The sequence below is a fragment of the Salvelinus sp. IW2-2015 genome, linkage group LG23 (genome assembly GCF_002910315.2).
Source record: "Salvelinus sp. IW2-2015 linkage group LG23, ASM291031v2, whole genome shotgun sequence".
Taxonomy (NCBI): Eukaryota; Metazoa; Chordata; class Actinopteri; order Salmoniformes; family Salmonidae; genus Salvelinus; species Salvelinus sp. IW2-2015.
In genome coordinates this window covers 27,695,813-27,712,565 of record NC_036863.1, presented here as the reverse complement: position 1 = coordinate 27,712,565, position 16,753 = coordinate 27,695,813, and the positions used below count along the sequence as shown (strand labels likewise).

At 45.8% G+C, this 16,753-nt stretch overlaps 1 protein-coding gene across 1 annotated transcript in view; it reads left to right on the top strand.

The window, feature by feature from the left end:
- LOC111950533 (neuronal tyrosine-phosphorylated phosphoinositide-3-kinase adapter 1-like) overlaps positions 1-16,753 on the top strand; it is an 80,513-nt gene that overhangs the window by 40,189 nt on the left and 23,571 nt on the right. Inside the window, exons 2-7 of the mRNA XM_070434279.1 lie at positions 7,448-7,698; positions 10,129-10,511; positions 10,638-12,452; positions 12,647-12,901; positions 13,332-13,438; positions 16,335-16,751. Of these exons, the coding sequence (XP_070290380.1) occupies positions 7,508-7,698; positions 10,129-10,511; positions 10,638-12,452; positions 12,647-12,901; positions 13,332-13,438; positions 16,335-16,751 (3,168 nt within the window). The 5' untranslated portion in view covers positions 7,448-7,507. The remainder of the gene's footprint in view (positions 1-7,447; positions 7,699-10,128; positions 10,512-10,637; positions 12,453-12,646; positions 12,902-13,331; positions 13,439-16,334; positions 16,752-16,753) is intronic.

The window sequence follows — 16,753 nt, the reverse complement described above, 5'->3', positions numbered from 1 at the left end:
CAGAGAAGAATTCACATGTCCAGTGTGTGTGTTTGTGTCCATGTGTCACAAGTGTGTGTGTGTTTGTGTCATGTGTCACAGTGTCACAGTGTGTGTGTTTGTGTCCATGTGTCACAGTGTGTATATTTTTGTCCATGTGTCACAGTGTGTGTGTTTGTGTCCATGTGTCACAGTGTGTGTGTGTGTTTGTGTCCATGTGTCACAGTGTGTGTGTTTGTGTCCATGTGTCACAGTGTCACAGTGTGTGTGTTTGTGTCCATGTGTCACAGTGTGTGTGTTTGTTGTCCATGTGTCACAGTGTGTGTGGTGTGTCCATGTGTCACAGTGTGTGTGTTTGTGTCCATGTGTCACAGTGTGTGTGTTTGTTGTCCGTGTGTCACATTGTGTGTGTTTGTGTCCATGTGTCACAGGGTGTGTTTGTTGTCCATGTGTCACAATGGGTGTGTTTGTGTCCATGTGTCACAGTGTGTTTGTTGTGTCCATGTGTCACAGTGTGTTTTGTTTGTGTGTGTGTCTGCATGTGTGTGTTTTGTTTGTTTATGTGTCACAGTGTGTGTGTCTATGTCTTGTGTTGTGTGTTGTGTTTGTTTATGTCTGAATGGCAAAATTTTCTGCAGCCTTGCATGCAGATCCAGTAATGTGAATAATGCCTTCATCTGCCTCCATCTGCCTCCATCTGCCTTCATCTGCCTCCTAGCTCTAACGAGGTGGATTTGAATGACTTCTGACCCTGTAAATGCCTCTTAAGCTGCTTTTACAATCCCTGAATTGCTGATTTAGTGTGTCAGTGTGGGGCCTTTGGTTGCATATCTACATTGTGGGCTGCATATACAGTATAGCCTATGTAGTGTGTGTGTGTGCGTGTGTGGTGTGTGTGTGTGTGTGTGTGTGTGTGTGTGTGTGTGTGTGTGTGTGTGTGTGTGTGTGTGTGTGTGTGTGTGTGTGTGTGTGTGTGTGTGTGTGTGTGTGTGTGTGTGTGGTGTGTGTGTGTGTGTGTGTGTGACTGTGTGCATGTGTATGCTTATAGCACATGTAAGACCTGATTAAAACTGGGACGTCTATGTGAGCGATGCTGTTGCCTCCATATTCATTTAGGCTCTCTTAAGGACATACAGTAGCTGTGGAATTTGTTTTGAGTTGTGGGTGCTGAGGGTGGGGGGTATGGGGTATTGGGGGACATTGGGGGGCAATGCATGCATCTATAACGCATACAGTTGAGCAGACATGTTTTTAGTTGCCTTTTATAAACGCATTTCATGCAATTCTACATCATTTATATGCTAGAAGACATTAGTAGAATATTTTTTAATACCACACAAATGGCCAAATGCAGGCAACTCACTTCAGGTAGGATGCATTTTTTAAACTTTATTCATATTTGTTCTATCATTATTATTATTTTAAATCATTGTTATTTTTTTAGGCCTATTTATTCATCTAAACCAGTTTTTTAAATATGCAAAATGTGTTTTGTTTCATTCTGTTGAGACAGTTTTGTTGGCTAAATGAAGTTTGATCTGTCTTTTTAAATGTATGTTCCTTATTTGGTTTAAGATAGGTTATAAGTAGGCCTTTCAATATCATTAGCCTATTGCTGTCATTTGTTGGGTACAGCAGGCACTAGCCTTTCTTGGTAATTTCGGCAATATAGCCTTTTCAAAACTTTTGTGAAGGTTTAATTCTGTTGAGCCATTTTCTTTGGCCAAATTAAGTTTCCAACTGTAATGTTGTGTTTGCCATGATATAATATCCTGCTGGTATTTTCCCGATAAACAATGGCTTGACTTGGCGCTCCAACTGACTCCGACAGTTGAACTTGAAGTGTGGATGAATGTAATCTAACAATATAATGCTTATCTTCATAAAAAATATTCTGATCGAAAAAATTTAAAATTTGCCTTCTTCTGTATGCCTATATCTTTATAGCAGACAGTAGTAGCCTATCCGACAACGATAAAGCATATCTCTCACTCTCTCTTTCTCTGTGTCTAGGCCGAGGCTTCTCTTCCTTTATATTTTAAATATTCATATCATACAGTGGAAGCCTAGGCCTATAAGCCTATATGCATRCAATGCCCTGATGCATTTAGTGAAGACATGACGATGAAATAACACATATGGAATCATGTAGCAGTGGTGGGCCGTCAGGGCCAGCAAGRCCTTCTCTGCTGGCCTAAACATCATCAGAATATATATATTTTTTAAATATATTTTCCCACAAATATGTATTAAATTATTCCCCAGAGTAAGAGTTATACTCTTCATTTCATAGCTTTCCTCTTGGTTGCACTGCTTCCAGCCCCAGGTTGAGATTTGGAGGGCTGGTCTTTATGTTAGATCTTTTATCCAATCATATTCAGCCATCATATGTTGCCAGGGGTCTAAAATCTGCCCTCAGGCCTTCAGAATCAACAGTGCGGGCGCTTGTAGCTTATAGTGAATGGAAATGAAAATTTAGTGTCAACCAATCAGCTTTAGAGTTGGCTATTGTACGCCTGCTGGCTGGCTCCAGTGTTACACAGGAGCCAGCTAGCAGGCGTAGTGCGTGCACGTCTTTTGATTGGATTACCAATATTGAGAGGCAGGTCCTATGGGCAGGTCTATGCAGATCTGAATTTGATAAACAAATTAATTTGCGTACTACTAAGCTGTTTTTTCAACCCACAATGGCGGAAGGAGGAGAAGATATCGATTTGGTCGAGGATATAATTATAACGCCATTCTCAAGACGAACTTTTCAAGAAAAGTTAGACATTGTAAGGAGAGGTCGCCCGCCACTTTCAAAGTTTCAACTACGAGTGCTATCAATGGCTCACAGGCTCCGAGAAGCACTGCAAACTGTACTGCTGGGAATGCCTATTATTTGCAAGTGATCGATTTGGTGTTTGGAGCCACACTGGCTTTGCAAACTTGAGTTGTCTAACCAAGGCAGCAACGAGACACCAAAGTACGGCTGGGCACTTACAAGCGCGTTTCTGTCTAAATGTATAGTGTCTAGAGCCATGGCATCATAATGATGGTAATAAGAGGTGGATTAATTCGGGTGGGACTGTGTAGTACCTCACTGAAGGCCCAGGCCCCAGGCCCACGGCACGCCACTATCATGTAGTAACCAAAAAAGTRTTAAACAAATAAAAATATGTTTGAGATTCTTCAAAGTATCCACCATTTGCCTTGATAACAGCTTTGCACACTCTTGGCATTCTCTCAACCAGCTTCACGAGGTAGTCGTCTGGAATGCATTTCAATTAACAGGTGTGTCTTGTAAAAAAAGTTAATTTGGAGAATTTATTTCCYTCTTAATGCATTTGAGCCAGTCAATTGTGTTGTGACAAGTGTCATGGAAAATTGCAAGATTATGTTATAATGCTTGTATTCCATTATAATAGTTGTTACATTCGACAGAATAGAGTATTGTGTGTGTGTGTGTTCCACTGAGGATGGGCCTCTATGAGATAGCACTGACAGAGGAGATTTACGATGTCTTTGGGTGATAAAACCTAAAGAGCATTCCAGATAACATGAGGTAATGGTTCTGTGCTATGAAGTACCAGGAACGAGATTAGAACCTCGTTTTAGAGACCAAACTGAGCGATAGTTTATAGCGAATGCTATCTGTCTAAGGGATACTCCTTTCTCAAGTTAAAGTCCCTTTGTGAAGAGTTCCTAAGATCTGTGGTTCGTCATGTAGGTTGAGAGGGGTGTATCTTGGCTATAAAAGATCTTTGTAATTTTCTGTAGTCACTTTTCAATGGTTCATTAGAGATAGCGCATCATTGAAAGTCAAAAGAGGCTATTGCAAAGCTCTTATTATTATTAAAKATGTAATTTAAGTATAACTCTGACTGGTGTGTAGTTTGTAACTCTCCTCATTTGGTAAAGCAGAAAAATGCCACCACACAAGGTAGGGGTGGTATATAGAAGATAGCCCTATTTGGTAAAAGACCAAGTCCATATTATGGCAAGAACAGCTCAAGTAAGAAAAGAGAAATGACAGTCCACCATTACTTTAAGACATTAAGGTCAGTCAATATGGAAAAATTTCAAGAACTTTGGAAGTTTCTTCAAGTGTAGTCGCAAAAACCATCAAGCGCTATGATGAAACTGGCTCTCATGAGGACCCAGGGTTACCTCTGCTGCAGAGGATAAGATCATTAGAGTTACYAGCCTCAGAAATTGCAGCCTAAATAAAGACTTCACAGAGTTCAAGTATCAGACATATCTCCACATCAACTGTTCAGAGGAGACTGYGTGAATCAACCCTTCATGGTCGAATTGCTGCAGAGAAAGAAATACGAGCAATGGATATTTGACCAGTGGAAATCTGTCCTTTGGTCTGATGAGTCCAAATTTGAGATTTTTGGTTCCAACCGCCATGTCTTTGTGAATGGATGATTTCCCCACATGTGTGGTTCCCACCTTATGGAGGAGGAGGTGTGATGGTGTCGGGGTGCTTTGCTGGTGACACTGTCTGATTTATTTAAAATTCAAGGCACACTTAACCAGCATGGCTACCACAGCATTATGCAGCAATACACCATCTGGTTTGCACATAGTGGGACTATCATTTGTTTTTCAACAGGACAATGACCCAAAACACACCCCCAGGCTGTGTAAGGGCTATTTGACAAGGAAGGAGAGTGATGGAGTGCTGCATCAGATGACCTGGCATCCACAATCACCTGACCTCAAACCAATTGAGATGGTTTGGGATGAGTTGGACCACAGAGTGTTGGAAAAGCAGCCAACAAGTGTTCAGCATATGTGGGAACTCCTTCAAGACTGTTGGAAAAGCATTCCTCATGTAGCTGGTTGAGAGAATTCCAAGAATGTGCAAATCTGTCATCAAGGCAAAGGGTGGCTACTTTGAAGAATCTAAAATCTCAAATATATTTTGATTTGTTTAACACTTTTTTGGTTACTACATGATTCCATATGTGTTATTTCATAGTTTTGATGTCTTCACTATTATTCTACAATGTAGAAAATAGTAAAAATAAAACAAAACACTTGAATGAGTAGGTATGTCCAAACTTTTGACTGGTACTGTGTATATATATATATAGTATATACTGTGTGTCCAGTGACACTGACTCACCCAATGATGAAGATGAAGCATAGGCTACTCACCGGTGATAAGCTACTTTGAAAAACAATGCTGTTYACTCAGAATCMCTCAACAGTTGTTGATAAAACAATTGTTCGCTTCTACAGACAGATTAGTCTTCTATTTTCAGYAGTAGGCATTTGCTTTCCAAACTGTAGGCCTACGTTTTCTCGCTGATATCTATGGCCACAATGCTACAAGCTGTTCTATATTTGGCACATGTGCTGCCCAAATTGCGACTTGTGATAAAAACTTAATCCACAGCTATTTTTTGAAGCTATTGAACCTATGTAGCTAAATGATGCTCTCTGGTGTAGTATTTTGAATTATTTTATTTATGTCTGTTCAGACAGGAGTAATATCATTTTGGGGGGAAATATGTTGTATGGCCCACGGCTATGGATAAGACATGCTCTAGGAGTAGAGGAAGTGTGCTGTATAGTGGACTAGTGAACCTGACGAACCATCTCCCAAGCAGTGTCCTTTTCCTCAGCAGCCTGCGTAATTGCACACTTCCCCACAGCTGTAATGCGACAATTGTAGGGCTGCCTACTCAGCTGCCAGATCCTGGAAGCCCAAATCAGCGGCCCTGTTAACAGAAGCCCAACCTACACAGTCTCAACTCCCTAACCTAATTAACACTGAGTCATACAACACGCCATCCCATGCAATGCCACGCAGGGCAGCCAGGCCGCAGCAATGCAGCAGGGCATTGTGTGTAGGGAGGCCAGAGCACTGGACAACAGGAATAGCGGGAGCTACGATGGCACACAGGGTGACACACAGGGTGACACACAGGGCCATGTCAGAATCATGATGGGATGACACTGCTCTCTGTATGATGTCATCTCTCACTGTAGAGAACCCTGTGTTCTCAGAGCCATATTGTTTATGACTCTGCAGCCTGCACTCTTCTACTGGAATCGGATTAAGGTTTAGATTTGTATTGGTTATAGACATTAAATTGGTCTCTTACTTATAGAATGCCAATCAGTAAAAATAGATAGTTCAACAGAACAACAAAGTACAGAGACAATAATTGAACCTAATGGAGTCAGTTTTGAGAATTCCCTGTGCTGTTGGAGAAGAGTTAATAAAGTTATGTATGGGTGGGATCATTGAGTGCATACTTGAATGTGTAGTAGCATTAGACCTCTAAATGAATTTGTCTACATTGTATGTTGGTGTGCGTTTCATCCAGTGTTTGCGTGATGATGTTCAAACCAAAACCAATTGCAAGGAGAGAGTGTCCCATGCAGTATAAGTTAAACCACCAAAAGCACTTGAACACTCACACTCCATTTTTTTACATTTAAGATGGAAAAATACTGGGAACCCTCACACACCAGCTGACAGCTGCGCTTTTCTTAGCCAATCGCAGCGCCGCGCTTGCATACATACTCCAATGCACACAAAACTGTTGGGCCCTCAAATATCTGCCCCACAACAAGCCTGACTCTTCATGGGGTGAATAGCGTGTGCAGGAAGGCCTGCGTGCACTACATATGACAAACCACATTACTGCCTGGGTAGCAAACAGCCCTAGTTAGGCCACCCCAAGGCCCCCAGCCAGAGAGAAACACTGCAGCTGAGTTACCATGCTTACTCAGATAGTCATAATTGGATAATGAAAATATAAATAGTGTTTTCATGTGATCCACTGTAGGTTGGGCGTTGGGGTAAACAACACAGTGGGCTGGGTAAACATACAATACCTTGCTACCTCACTACCTGGCTGCCTGGCTACCTGGCTGCTTGGCTACCTGGCTGCTTGGCTACATGGCTCCCTGGCTACCTGGCTGCCTGGCTACCTGGCTGCTTGGCTACATGGCTCCCTGGCTGCCTGGCTACCTAGCTGCTTGGCTACATGGCTCCCTGGCTACCTGGYTGCCTGGCTACCTGGCTACCTGGTCCAATGCCCAGTTTGTTTTAGCCTGGAGGAAAGGATGTCCATGACACGAGGAGCCTTATTAGATACGTTTCCTGCCTGTCCGTTTATTTGGATGTTTTCACATATTTTGGTCAGATATTTTGTCAGACATGGTTCATAATGCGACCTCTCTGGTTTTTAACTTTCACTCCTGGTAAGTCCTACCCTGTCTCTGAGCACCTCATTATGTCTGGAGGAATCCCTCCTGCCCTGTTCACCTGTATGGAAGAGAAGGAGCCAGGTACTATAACCATGTTGTAATTGCTACTGCCCTACATACAGCATGTCGACATGAGAGCTGTGTAGGGGAGCTGTATAAGAGGACAACTGGACAGGGCTCTGTCATGTCAGCTCAACATATAGTAGATGACTATTAACAATGACAATGTCCCCATCTTCTCCATGTCTAGGTGACTCAAGCTTGGTCTGCAGTGACATCCATCCCCTTCACCCTATTGGTCTTCTATACCATGAGCTCTGGCTCCGCCCAGGATGTGGCGGTGGAGCATTTCTTGTGTGACATAGAGAGGAGGGGCAAGCGGCTACATTGCGCTGTGATTGGCTGCGAGGAGGAGCAGTGTCCACGCGGCGACATGAACCTGCTGTATCGTAAGAGCCGGCTGGACTGGAGGCACAAAGACCAGGAAGGCAATAAGAAGAGGTGAGGAGAGGTGAACTTATCTCAACTCACAGCTGCATGCTGCACTGGAGAGATGGAATGAAGATTATTCAGTTCAGTTCAATTGTAAATTTCTGAACTGAAGTGGAAGAGTTTTATTGTTCATATTTTATGTGCAACCTCTTAATTGTCGTCCTAAGGGGAGTGGGGGCATGTAGAAAGGAAGATAAGAAACAAGATGAGAGGAACAGAAGATGGGAAGAGAGGAGCTTTATGGCCTTCATTACAGGGCCAATGTGGCCCATTGGTGTCTATCTAGATTAATGGCACGCACACACACCCACTTCCACACCCGCAGGCGCACACAACACAATATACACACAGGCACACTTAAAGACACACACCACACACATATACACACAGGCACACTTAAAGACACACACACACACACACACACACACACACACACACACACACACACACACACACACACACACAACACACACACACACACACACACACACAACACACACACACAACACACACCACACACACACACACACACAACACACACAACACACACACACACACACACACACACACAGCACGAGAGAGAGCTCTGCTCTTGGCTTTTCTTCACATAATGCAATGAGACAGAAAACAGTTGCATCTCTGTTCTCCATGATGAACATGCCTCAGTGCTGTTTCCGCTCCCTGCGCTAGCTTCCCTCCTCTCAAAAGGAAGGTGCAAGCTCACATTGTCTACCTGCTGCTTCACCGCTTCATAAGAAATGATGGCAGAATTAAGGCTCATCAGTAGTACAAGACTACACATTGTGACCTAAAAACGAGGCCTACATTTGGATGTGTAGTTTGTTATGTTTTATCGCTCTTGCTTCCTCTAGCTCAAACAAACAAGGCAACATGCACTCAGGGTTCACTCACATGCGATAACCTCCTAAATGAGCCTTTGATTGCATGCTCGGAAGCTCAACATCTCCTCCTCCTCTTCTCACACACGTAGAGACCCAGTCACCTAGGCTTGCTCTTTCTCTCTCTCTCTCTCTCTCTCTCTCTCTCCTCTCTCTCCCTCTCTCTCTCCTCTCTCTCTCTCTCTCTCTCTCTCTCTCTCTCTCTCTCTCTCTCTCTCTCTCTCTCTCTTTCTTTCTCACTAACACACACACACCAGACACACACATACACATACACAGATGTGTGCTAGATGGTTGTAGCGGTATCATTTCAGCTCTTTTCATGGTAGTTGTTGTGCACAGTGTTTTTCTAATGACTTCAGCCGCTGTTGTTACGGCTGAGTCACCTTTATAAAGGTTCATTTACAGACCTATACTGTATATTCTATATGCAATAACTCCAGATTTGGACCATGTCAGCTGCAACTCCCCGTCCCATGTTGTTGCTCATCAAGGTACACTGTTGTATGTATTCTGCTCCAATTTAATCAATCAGTAGCTTTATTGTAGAGATATAGATTTTGGTTTCACCTGTTAGGAAACCAAATATGTTCTGAATCTTTGGTGTTCATGCATGATGGTAGTTTGGATGTGGTCATGATGACCTTCAAAAGACCTTCAGGGATTATCCATATGAAGTTTTTGAAAGTAAAATTGGCTTTAGAGAGCAAATAAGAATTGAGTAATCTGTTTAATCAAAGGAACAGCACAGTACTTTAAACATTCAACTCCAATATATTTTAATTGAAGAAAACTCCAGTTTGAATTTTTATGCTGCACTGCCACACCTTTTTTTCAGGCAATAAATAGCCCAAAACATTGCAGTTCCTTTGTGTGCTTGTTTGCAGTATGTTTAGTACTGTACATTGGCAAGCAATACCATGTGAAATTTCATGGGTTTTAAGACAAACCACTAAACCAATAAACAGGCAAGCCAGTTGCCATAGAAACAGATCAAATGCTTGGCAGAGGTCATGATGAGTGTAGTGAAGAGACAACGTAATAAAACAGATAAAGAATTAGTTAGAGATACCCAGTGACACAGTGATGTACATACAGGGAGATTACAGTCAGAGAGGAGTAGCTAGATTTTGGGGAGTTCGATTTTAGGGGAAGTAATTTCCTAATTGAATGTGTTTGTGAGCTAGGGGAGCAGATGTGKAGGGAAATGGAAGGACGGAAGAGTCCCCCCCCCACACACAATACTGGCATGCACAGCTGCTGCACTGCCTCGCCCAATCTCTCATCACTCACTCTTCAACGGGAAGCTAGTCTCCCTGTGCCATCCATGTATGAGCAGCAGTGTGTGTGTGACAGACAGAGGGAGAGGAAGAGGAGTAAAGGACTGAAGCTATTTAAAGAACGTTTCTGAAGAGAAAAAGAAAAAGAGAGCGAGGCAGAAAAGGGGAGGGGCAACACAATGGGGAAATAAATGAAGGTCCTTGACTGAGACGTGATTAACTGCTGAATGACGGAATGCTGTGCTTCCTGTRTTCTCCAGCTCCAGCCAGAAGGACCCCTCCTCAGCCACGGTGGGGAAGGTCCGTGACCTGGCGTCCTTCCGACGCCACTTCCGCATGGGCTTCATGACCATGCCTGCCTCCCAGGATCTGTCCCCTCACTCCTGTGCCTCTGCCATGGCCCCCCGCTCCCAGTCCTGCCATGCCGTGGGCGCTAGAGACACAGGTCTGGAGAATGGGGAGGATTACTCTGACACACAGTCACAGCACGGCGGGCGCTGCCCCCCTACCAAACCCAAACGACACCCCAGCACCCGCCTCAGCTCCTCCTCCTCAGACCCCAGAGCACCTCACGTCCTCCCGGACACCCCTCCACCGCCCCTMCCCACTCACTCGCAGGCCAAACACTCAGAGAAGAAGAATGGTAGGCTATTGCAACAGTAATGAGGGCAGTGAAGTGGGGAAATGAGGAAATGTGGGTTATTATTATTGTMCCTGTTGTGATGATTGAAATATCTCTAGTTCATTGCTCCGTCTCTTTTCYCTCCAGCAATGAAAAAGTCAGACTCGGGGGACATGTCGAAGAAGGTGCCGCCTCTGAAGCCCAAACGAAGTCCCAGCACTCAGCTCTCGTTTGACCCCCCACCGGCCCGCGTTCCCCCTCCTGCCACGCCCCTGCCTTTCCAGGGGGGTGAGGGTAAGCCCCAGGGTGAGGAGGGGGATGATGAGCCTGTCTACATAGAGATGGTGGGCCAGGTGTTCACAAGGGAGAGCCAGACTGCCACCCCTCACCCTATCACTCCCGTCGCCACCACACCCGACTCAGACTCAGACCAAAATGAGGCCATCTATGAGGAGATGAAGTACCCGTTGCCAGAGGACAGAGAGGGACACAAACGCGTCCCTCTCAAACACGAGAGACTCAAATCCTCCAAACACCACCACTCCTCCTCTGGCACGTCCGCCCATCTACCTCGCCCCTCCTCCTCCCCCTCCTGCTCCAAACCTAAAGCCACAGTGTCCATCTCCCACTCCTCGCCCCTCCCCTCCTCCACCTCCACCACCCCTGTCCCCCAGCCACTCTCCTCCAGCCCGCAACCCCCACGGGCCCCTACCCCCTATCTCCTCCAGGGGAACAAATCAGAGACAGAGTCCAACAGTAAGATCCCAGCCCCCTTCCCCAACCTGCTGCAGCACCGGCCTCCGCTGCTCGCCTTCCCCCAGCCAGCTGCTGCCTCCAGCGGGGTCGGGGTCCAACACAAAGCTGTTGCTGCCAAACTGGGAACCATCAGCATCCAGACCTCCTCCAGTATGACAACGCCATCCAGCACCTCCTCTGCCTCTACCACCCCCTCTTCCAATCTCCCCATGCTCCTGTCAGGCTGTAAGGAGTCTAGGGAAAGAGACAAGCAGAGCAGAGACAAAGACAAAGACAAAGACAGAGACAGAGACAGAGACAGAGACAGAGACAGAGACAGAGACAGAGACAGCCAGCTCGGCCCTGCACCAGGGCTAAGGGCCAGGAGCCACTCCACACCGCTGCCCCCTTCCTCCAAGTCCACCTCCCCTTACTCCCACCAGCACCACCACCCCCACCACCGGCCCTCACACTACCACCACTACCGCAAACCAGAAAGAGGAGACTCGCCCAACCCCAACACCAACAACAAGAATGGCTCAGAAACCTCCTCCAAGTCCACTGCCCAGACCCAGACCCAGGGCTCTGGCAAGGAGGGCAAGTCTGTGAGCTTCTGCTTGAAGTCAGACAAAGGAGACAGGGACAGGGACAGAGAGAGGGAAAGAGACGGTCACAGGGACAATCACAGAGACAGAGACAGGGACAATGACAGAGAGAGACACAGGGAGAGAGACAGAGAGCGAGACCGTGACAGAGACAGAGAAACAGGGTCCCACTCTACCTCCTCTCAGGCTGAGAGCACTCCCACCACCAACAGCCATTCATCCCAGACCAGCACCAGTTCAAACCCAACCCAGTCCTCCTCCTCCACCTCCTCCCACTCTCGCCCTCACTCTCGTTCCCACCTCCAACGCTCCCACACCCCTCATGGCCTGCCTGCCTACAAGCCCCCCTCCTCAGACAGCCCCCTGCTCTGGACCTACCCCTCGGTGGGCTTCCGGAGACCCCCGGCGTACGACAGCCTGCGAGGAGGGTCTCATCTGCCCTCCTTGCACCACCAGGGTCACGGTGATGTGGCCTCCAAAAGCAGCACGGTGCCTGGGCCCGTCCAGGGGAAGGCTGCGTTCATGCCCTGGGACAGCAGTGGCTTTGGAGACGATGGGTCCTACTGGCCCGTGCAGAGGAAACTCTCCTTCAGCCATGGCAGCCGAGAGACAGCAAGAGAAAGTAAGTTAATTAACATGYGCTGGGGGGCATTATGGGTTAAAATTAAATATTTAATTTTATCAGAAGTTCCTCTCATCCCTTTGAGGGATAATCAGACTATTAAACTGTAAGTTGAGTGTCATCTGTTACTATACTGTCAATAGACAATCATTGTACRTTTACTCAACAATTCCCTTCTGTCATTCCCCTCTCAGAGGATGAAGGGCGTGCATGGAATGGTAGTGCCGATGCCCTCCTGAGGGTGGACAAGGAGGAACTGGTCCCAGGGCATCGAGGAGGAGGAAGAGGAGGAGGCCACTCTGGGATCCCAGTACGCTTCACTGGAGGGAGGGGGCTGGGCCACAGTGAGTCCCTGGCCGGGATGGAGGAGGGGTTCTTGGGGTTCCGAGCCCTGCCTAGAGGGGGTCTCCCTCTCCCCTGCCAAACCTTCCCAGCCTATCGCAATGGAGGTAAGCACCTAGACACCTAGAACAGAATCCTTCTAGCAGAATCTTTCCAAGGGAAAGTACTCTAAAGTATGTCAAGGATTTCACTGCACACAAAACATTCTTTAGAAAATAGAAAACATCAGCAGATGTCTCTGAAGATCCTATTAGGTGGATTTCTTCCATCCACAGTCACATGATCATGGTGTTATGGGTTAAGATCATCAGCGGCAGCATGTGTAGTACCAGAGCTATATATACACACATATACACATACTTATGCACACAATACCTCCCCCACATGTACCAGCGGTTGTACATAGACACATGTAAGAATGCACTGCCTTCTATATGCACAGCTGTTCTCCCTGGCAACATGAACAGCACAATAACCATAATTGATTCGTGGTTATAGACAGGTGTATGAACATTGCTTGTTTTTTTTGTGTTCCAGAACTGGGTCGATTCGGCCGCTCATCATCCACCTCTGGGGTGAGGCAGGTGGGTGGATGCGACGTTCAGAGGCAGAGCAGCCTGCCTCATCGAGAGGCACTGAGTCAGGTGAATAATACCTATTATTATAATGACGATGATCTTTGGTATTACTGTGATTACTATAATTTGTACAAGTAGTAGTATTGTAATTATTCTGAAGAATATGGCCATTCTTATCATACCCTGTGCTGATAGCAACAACCCTCCTCCTGAGCTATTTATAGTGTGGAGATATGTTCAGTGAGCAGAATAAGGATGTGGCCAGCAGCCTTAAAGAACAAGTCCAGGAGAGAGCAATGCTCTAACTGACGTATGCGGAGATTTAAGGAGTATGCTTCTCTACAGTGTTTTGGAGCAGTGAGCCGATGTCCAATAGTGTTGCGTTTTGCCCAGTCACTTGGCTGCATCTCAAATGCTGACGCAGTTCAAGTGTGCTGTGCTGTGCTGCAGAGACTGTCTGCGTGTGCTGCCTGACCCTCCCTCGCACACCACGGGGAGCCACAGGCCCAAAGATGGTGTCACACTGCCATCTAGTGGCAGGATATGGTGCAACACATTCTTATTGATGCTGTGGTGGTTGCTGGGCTTGGTCTTCAATGCTCAAATAAAATTGAATTGTATTTGTCACATGCTGAGAAAAAAACAGGTGTAGACTAACAGTGAAATGCTTATTTACGGGTCCTTTTCCAACAATGCAGAGTTAAAGATAAAGATCAAAGAAAAAATWGAAATAGTGACACAAGGAATAAATACACACTGAATAACAATAACGAGTAAATATAACATGGCTCTATACAAGGAGTACCAGTACCGAGTCGATGTGCAGGGGTATGAGGTAATTGAGGTAGCTACAGTATATACAGTTGAAGTCGGAAGTTTACATACACCTTAGCCAAATACATTTAAACTCAGTTTTCACAATTCCTGACATTTAATCCTAGTAAAAATTCCCTGTCTTAGGTCAGTTAGGATCACACTTTATTTTAAGAATGTGAAATGTCAGAATATAGGAGAGAAAACGATTTATTTTAGCTTTTATTTCTTTCATCACATTGCAGTGGGTCAGAAGTTTGCATACACTCAATTAGTATTTGGGATCATTGCCTTTAAATTGTTTAACTTAGGTCAAACGTTTCGGGTAGCCTTCACAAGCTTCCCAACAATAGTTGGGTGAATTTGTCCCATTCCTCCTGACAGAGCTGGTGTAACTGAGTCAGGTTTGTAGGCCTCATTGCTCGCACACGCTTTTTCAGTTCTGCCCACAAATTTTCTATAGGAGGAAGGTCAGGCTTGATGATGGCCACTCCAATACCTTGACTTTTGTTGTCCTTAAGCCATTTTGCCACAACTTTGGAAATATGCTTGGGGTCATTGTCCTTTGGAAGACCCATTTGCGACCAAGCTTTAACTTCCTGACTGATGTCTTGAGATGTTGCTTCAATATATCCACATAATTTTCATCCCTCATGATGCCATCTATTTTATGAAGTGCACCAGTCTCTCCTGCTGCAGCAAAGCACCCCTACAACATGATGCCTGCACCCCGTGCTTCACGGGTTGGGATGGTGTTCTTTGGCTTGCAAGCCTCCCCTTTTTCCTCCAAACATAACGATGGTCATTATGGCCAAACAGTTCTATTTTTCTTTCATCAGACCAGAGGACATTTCTCCAAAAGTACGATCTTTTTGCCTCATGTGCAGTTGCAAACCTAGTCTGGCTTTTTTATGGCGTATTTGGAGCAGTGGCTTCTTCCTTGCTGAGCGGCCTTTCAAGTTATAGTCGATATAGGACTCGTTTTTACTGTGGATATAGATACATTTTGTACCTGTTTCCAGCATTTCACAAGGTCCTTTGCTGTTGTTCTGGGAGTCATTTGCACTTATCGCTCCAAAGTAACATTCATCTCTAGGAGACAGAACATGTCTTCTTCCTGAGCGGTATGACGGCTGCGTGGTCCATGGTGTTTATACTTGCGTATATTGTTTGTACAGATTGAACGTGGTACTTCAGCCATTTGGAAATTGCTGCCCAAGGATGAACCAGACTTGTGGAGGTCTACAATTTGTTTTCTGAGGTCTTGGCTGATTTATTTTGATTTTCCCATGATGTCAAGCAAAGAGGCACTGAGTTTGAAGGTAGGCCTTGAAAATACATCCCGGGTAACCTCCAATTGACTCAAATGATGTCAATTAGCCTATCAGAAGCTTCTAAAGCCATGACATCTTTTTTCTGAATTTTCCAAGCTGTTTAAAGGCACAGTCAACTTAGTGTATGTAAACGTCTGACCCACTGCAATTATGATGCACTGAATTATAAGTGAAATAATCTGTCTAAACAATTGTTGGAAAAAATGACTTGTGTCATGCACAAAAGTAGATGTCCTAACCGACTTGCCAAAACTATAATTTTGTTAACAAGAAATTTGTGGAGTGGTTGCAAAACAAGTTTTAATAACTCCAACCTAAGTGTATGTAACCTTCACACTTCAACTGTACATATAGGTAAAGGTAAAGTGACTAGGCAACAGGATAGATAATAGACAGTAGCAGCAGCGTATGTGGTGAGTGTGAAAGTGTGTGGGTGTGTGTGAGTGTGGCATTAGTATGCATGTGTACGCATGTTATGTCTGTGTGGGCGTATATGTGTGTTGGAGTGTCAGTGTAAGTATGTGTGAGTGTGTGGGTAGTGTCCAGTGTGTGTGCATAGAGTCAGTGCAAGAGGGKCAATGCAGGTAGTCCGGGTATTTAGCAGTCTTGTTTAGCAGTCTTATGGCTTGGGGATAGAAGCTGTTCAGGTATTCCGTGCTACAACAAAGATTCAGTGTTTACAGGGATACAATATGGATGCAGTATTCATGCATACCCCAGGTTAAATTGAAGGTAATATACTGATACAAAATCCCCAAATCATGCATCTTCCTTTAACTCCCCTTCTTTCTCCCTATCTGCCTCTCTCTGGCCAGTTGCATGGGCTGTCCCACTCCTCCCAGACACCCTGCAGTCCCAGTCTGTCTAGACAGCAGCAGCAGCTCCAACTCCATCAGCAGCAGCTGCAGTTACAGCAACAGCTCCAGCAGCTGCAGCAGCAGCACCACCTCCAGCTGCAGTTCCAGCACCTGGCTCAGCTAGCCCAGGGACAGCCTCCCAACACCGGGGGCGCCGCCGCATCCGCAGCCCAGACCCAGAGGGATGGCAAGCTGCTGGAGGTCATTGAGAGGAAGCGCTGCCTATGCAAAGAGATCAAGGCCCAGCGGCGCCCGGACAAGAGCCTGTGTAAGCAGGACAGCATGCCTATCCTGCCCAGCTGGAGACGGACCCCTGAACCCCGCAAGACGGGCACACCTCCCTGCCAGAGGCCCCAGGCTGTGGTGTGGGACACTGC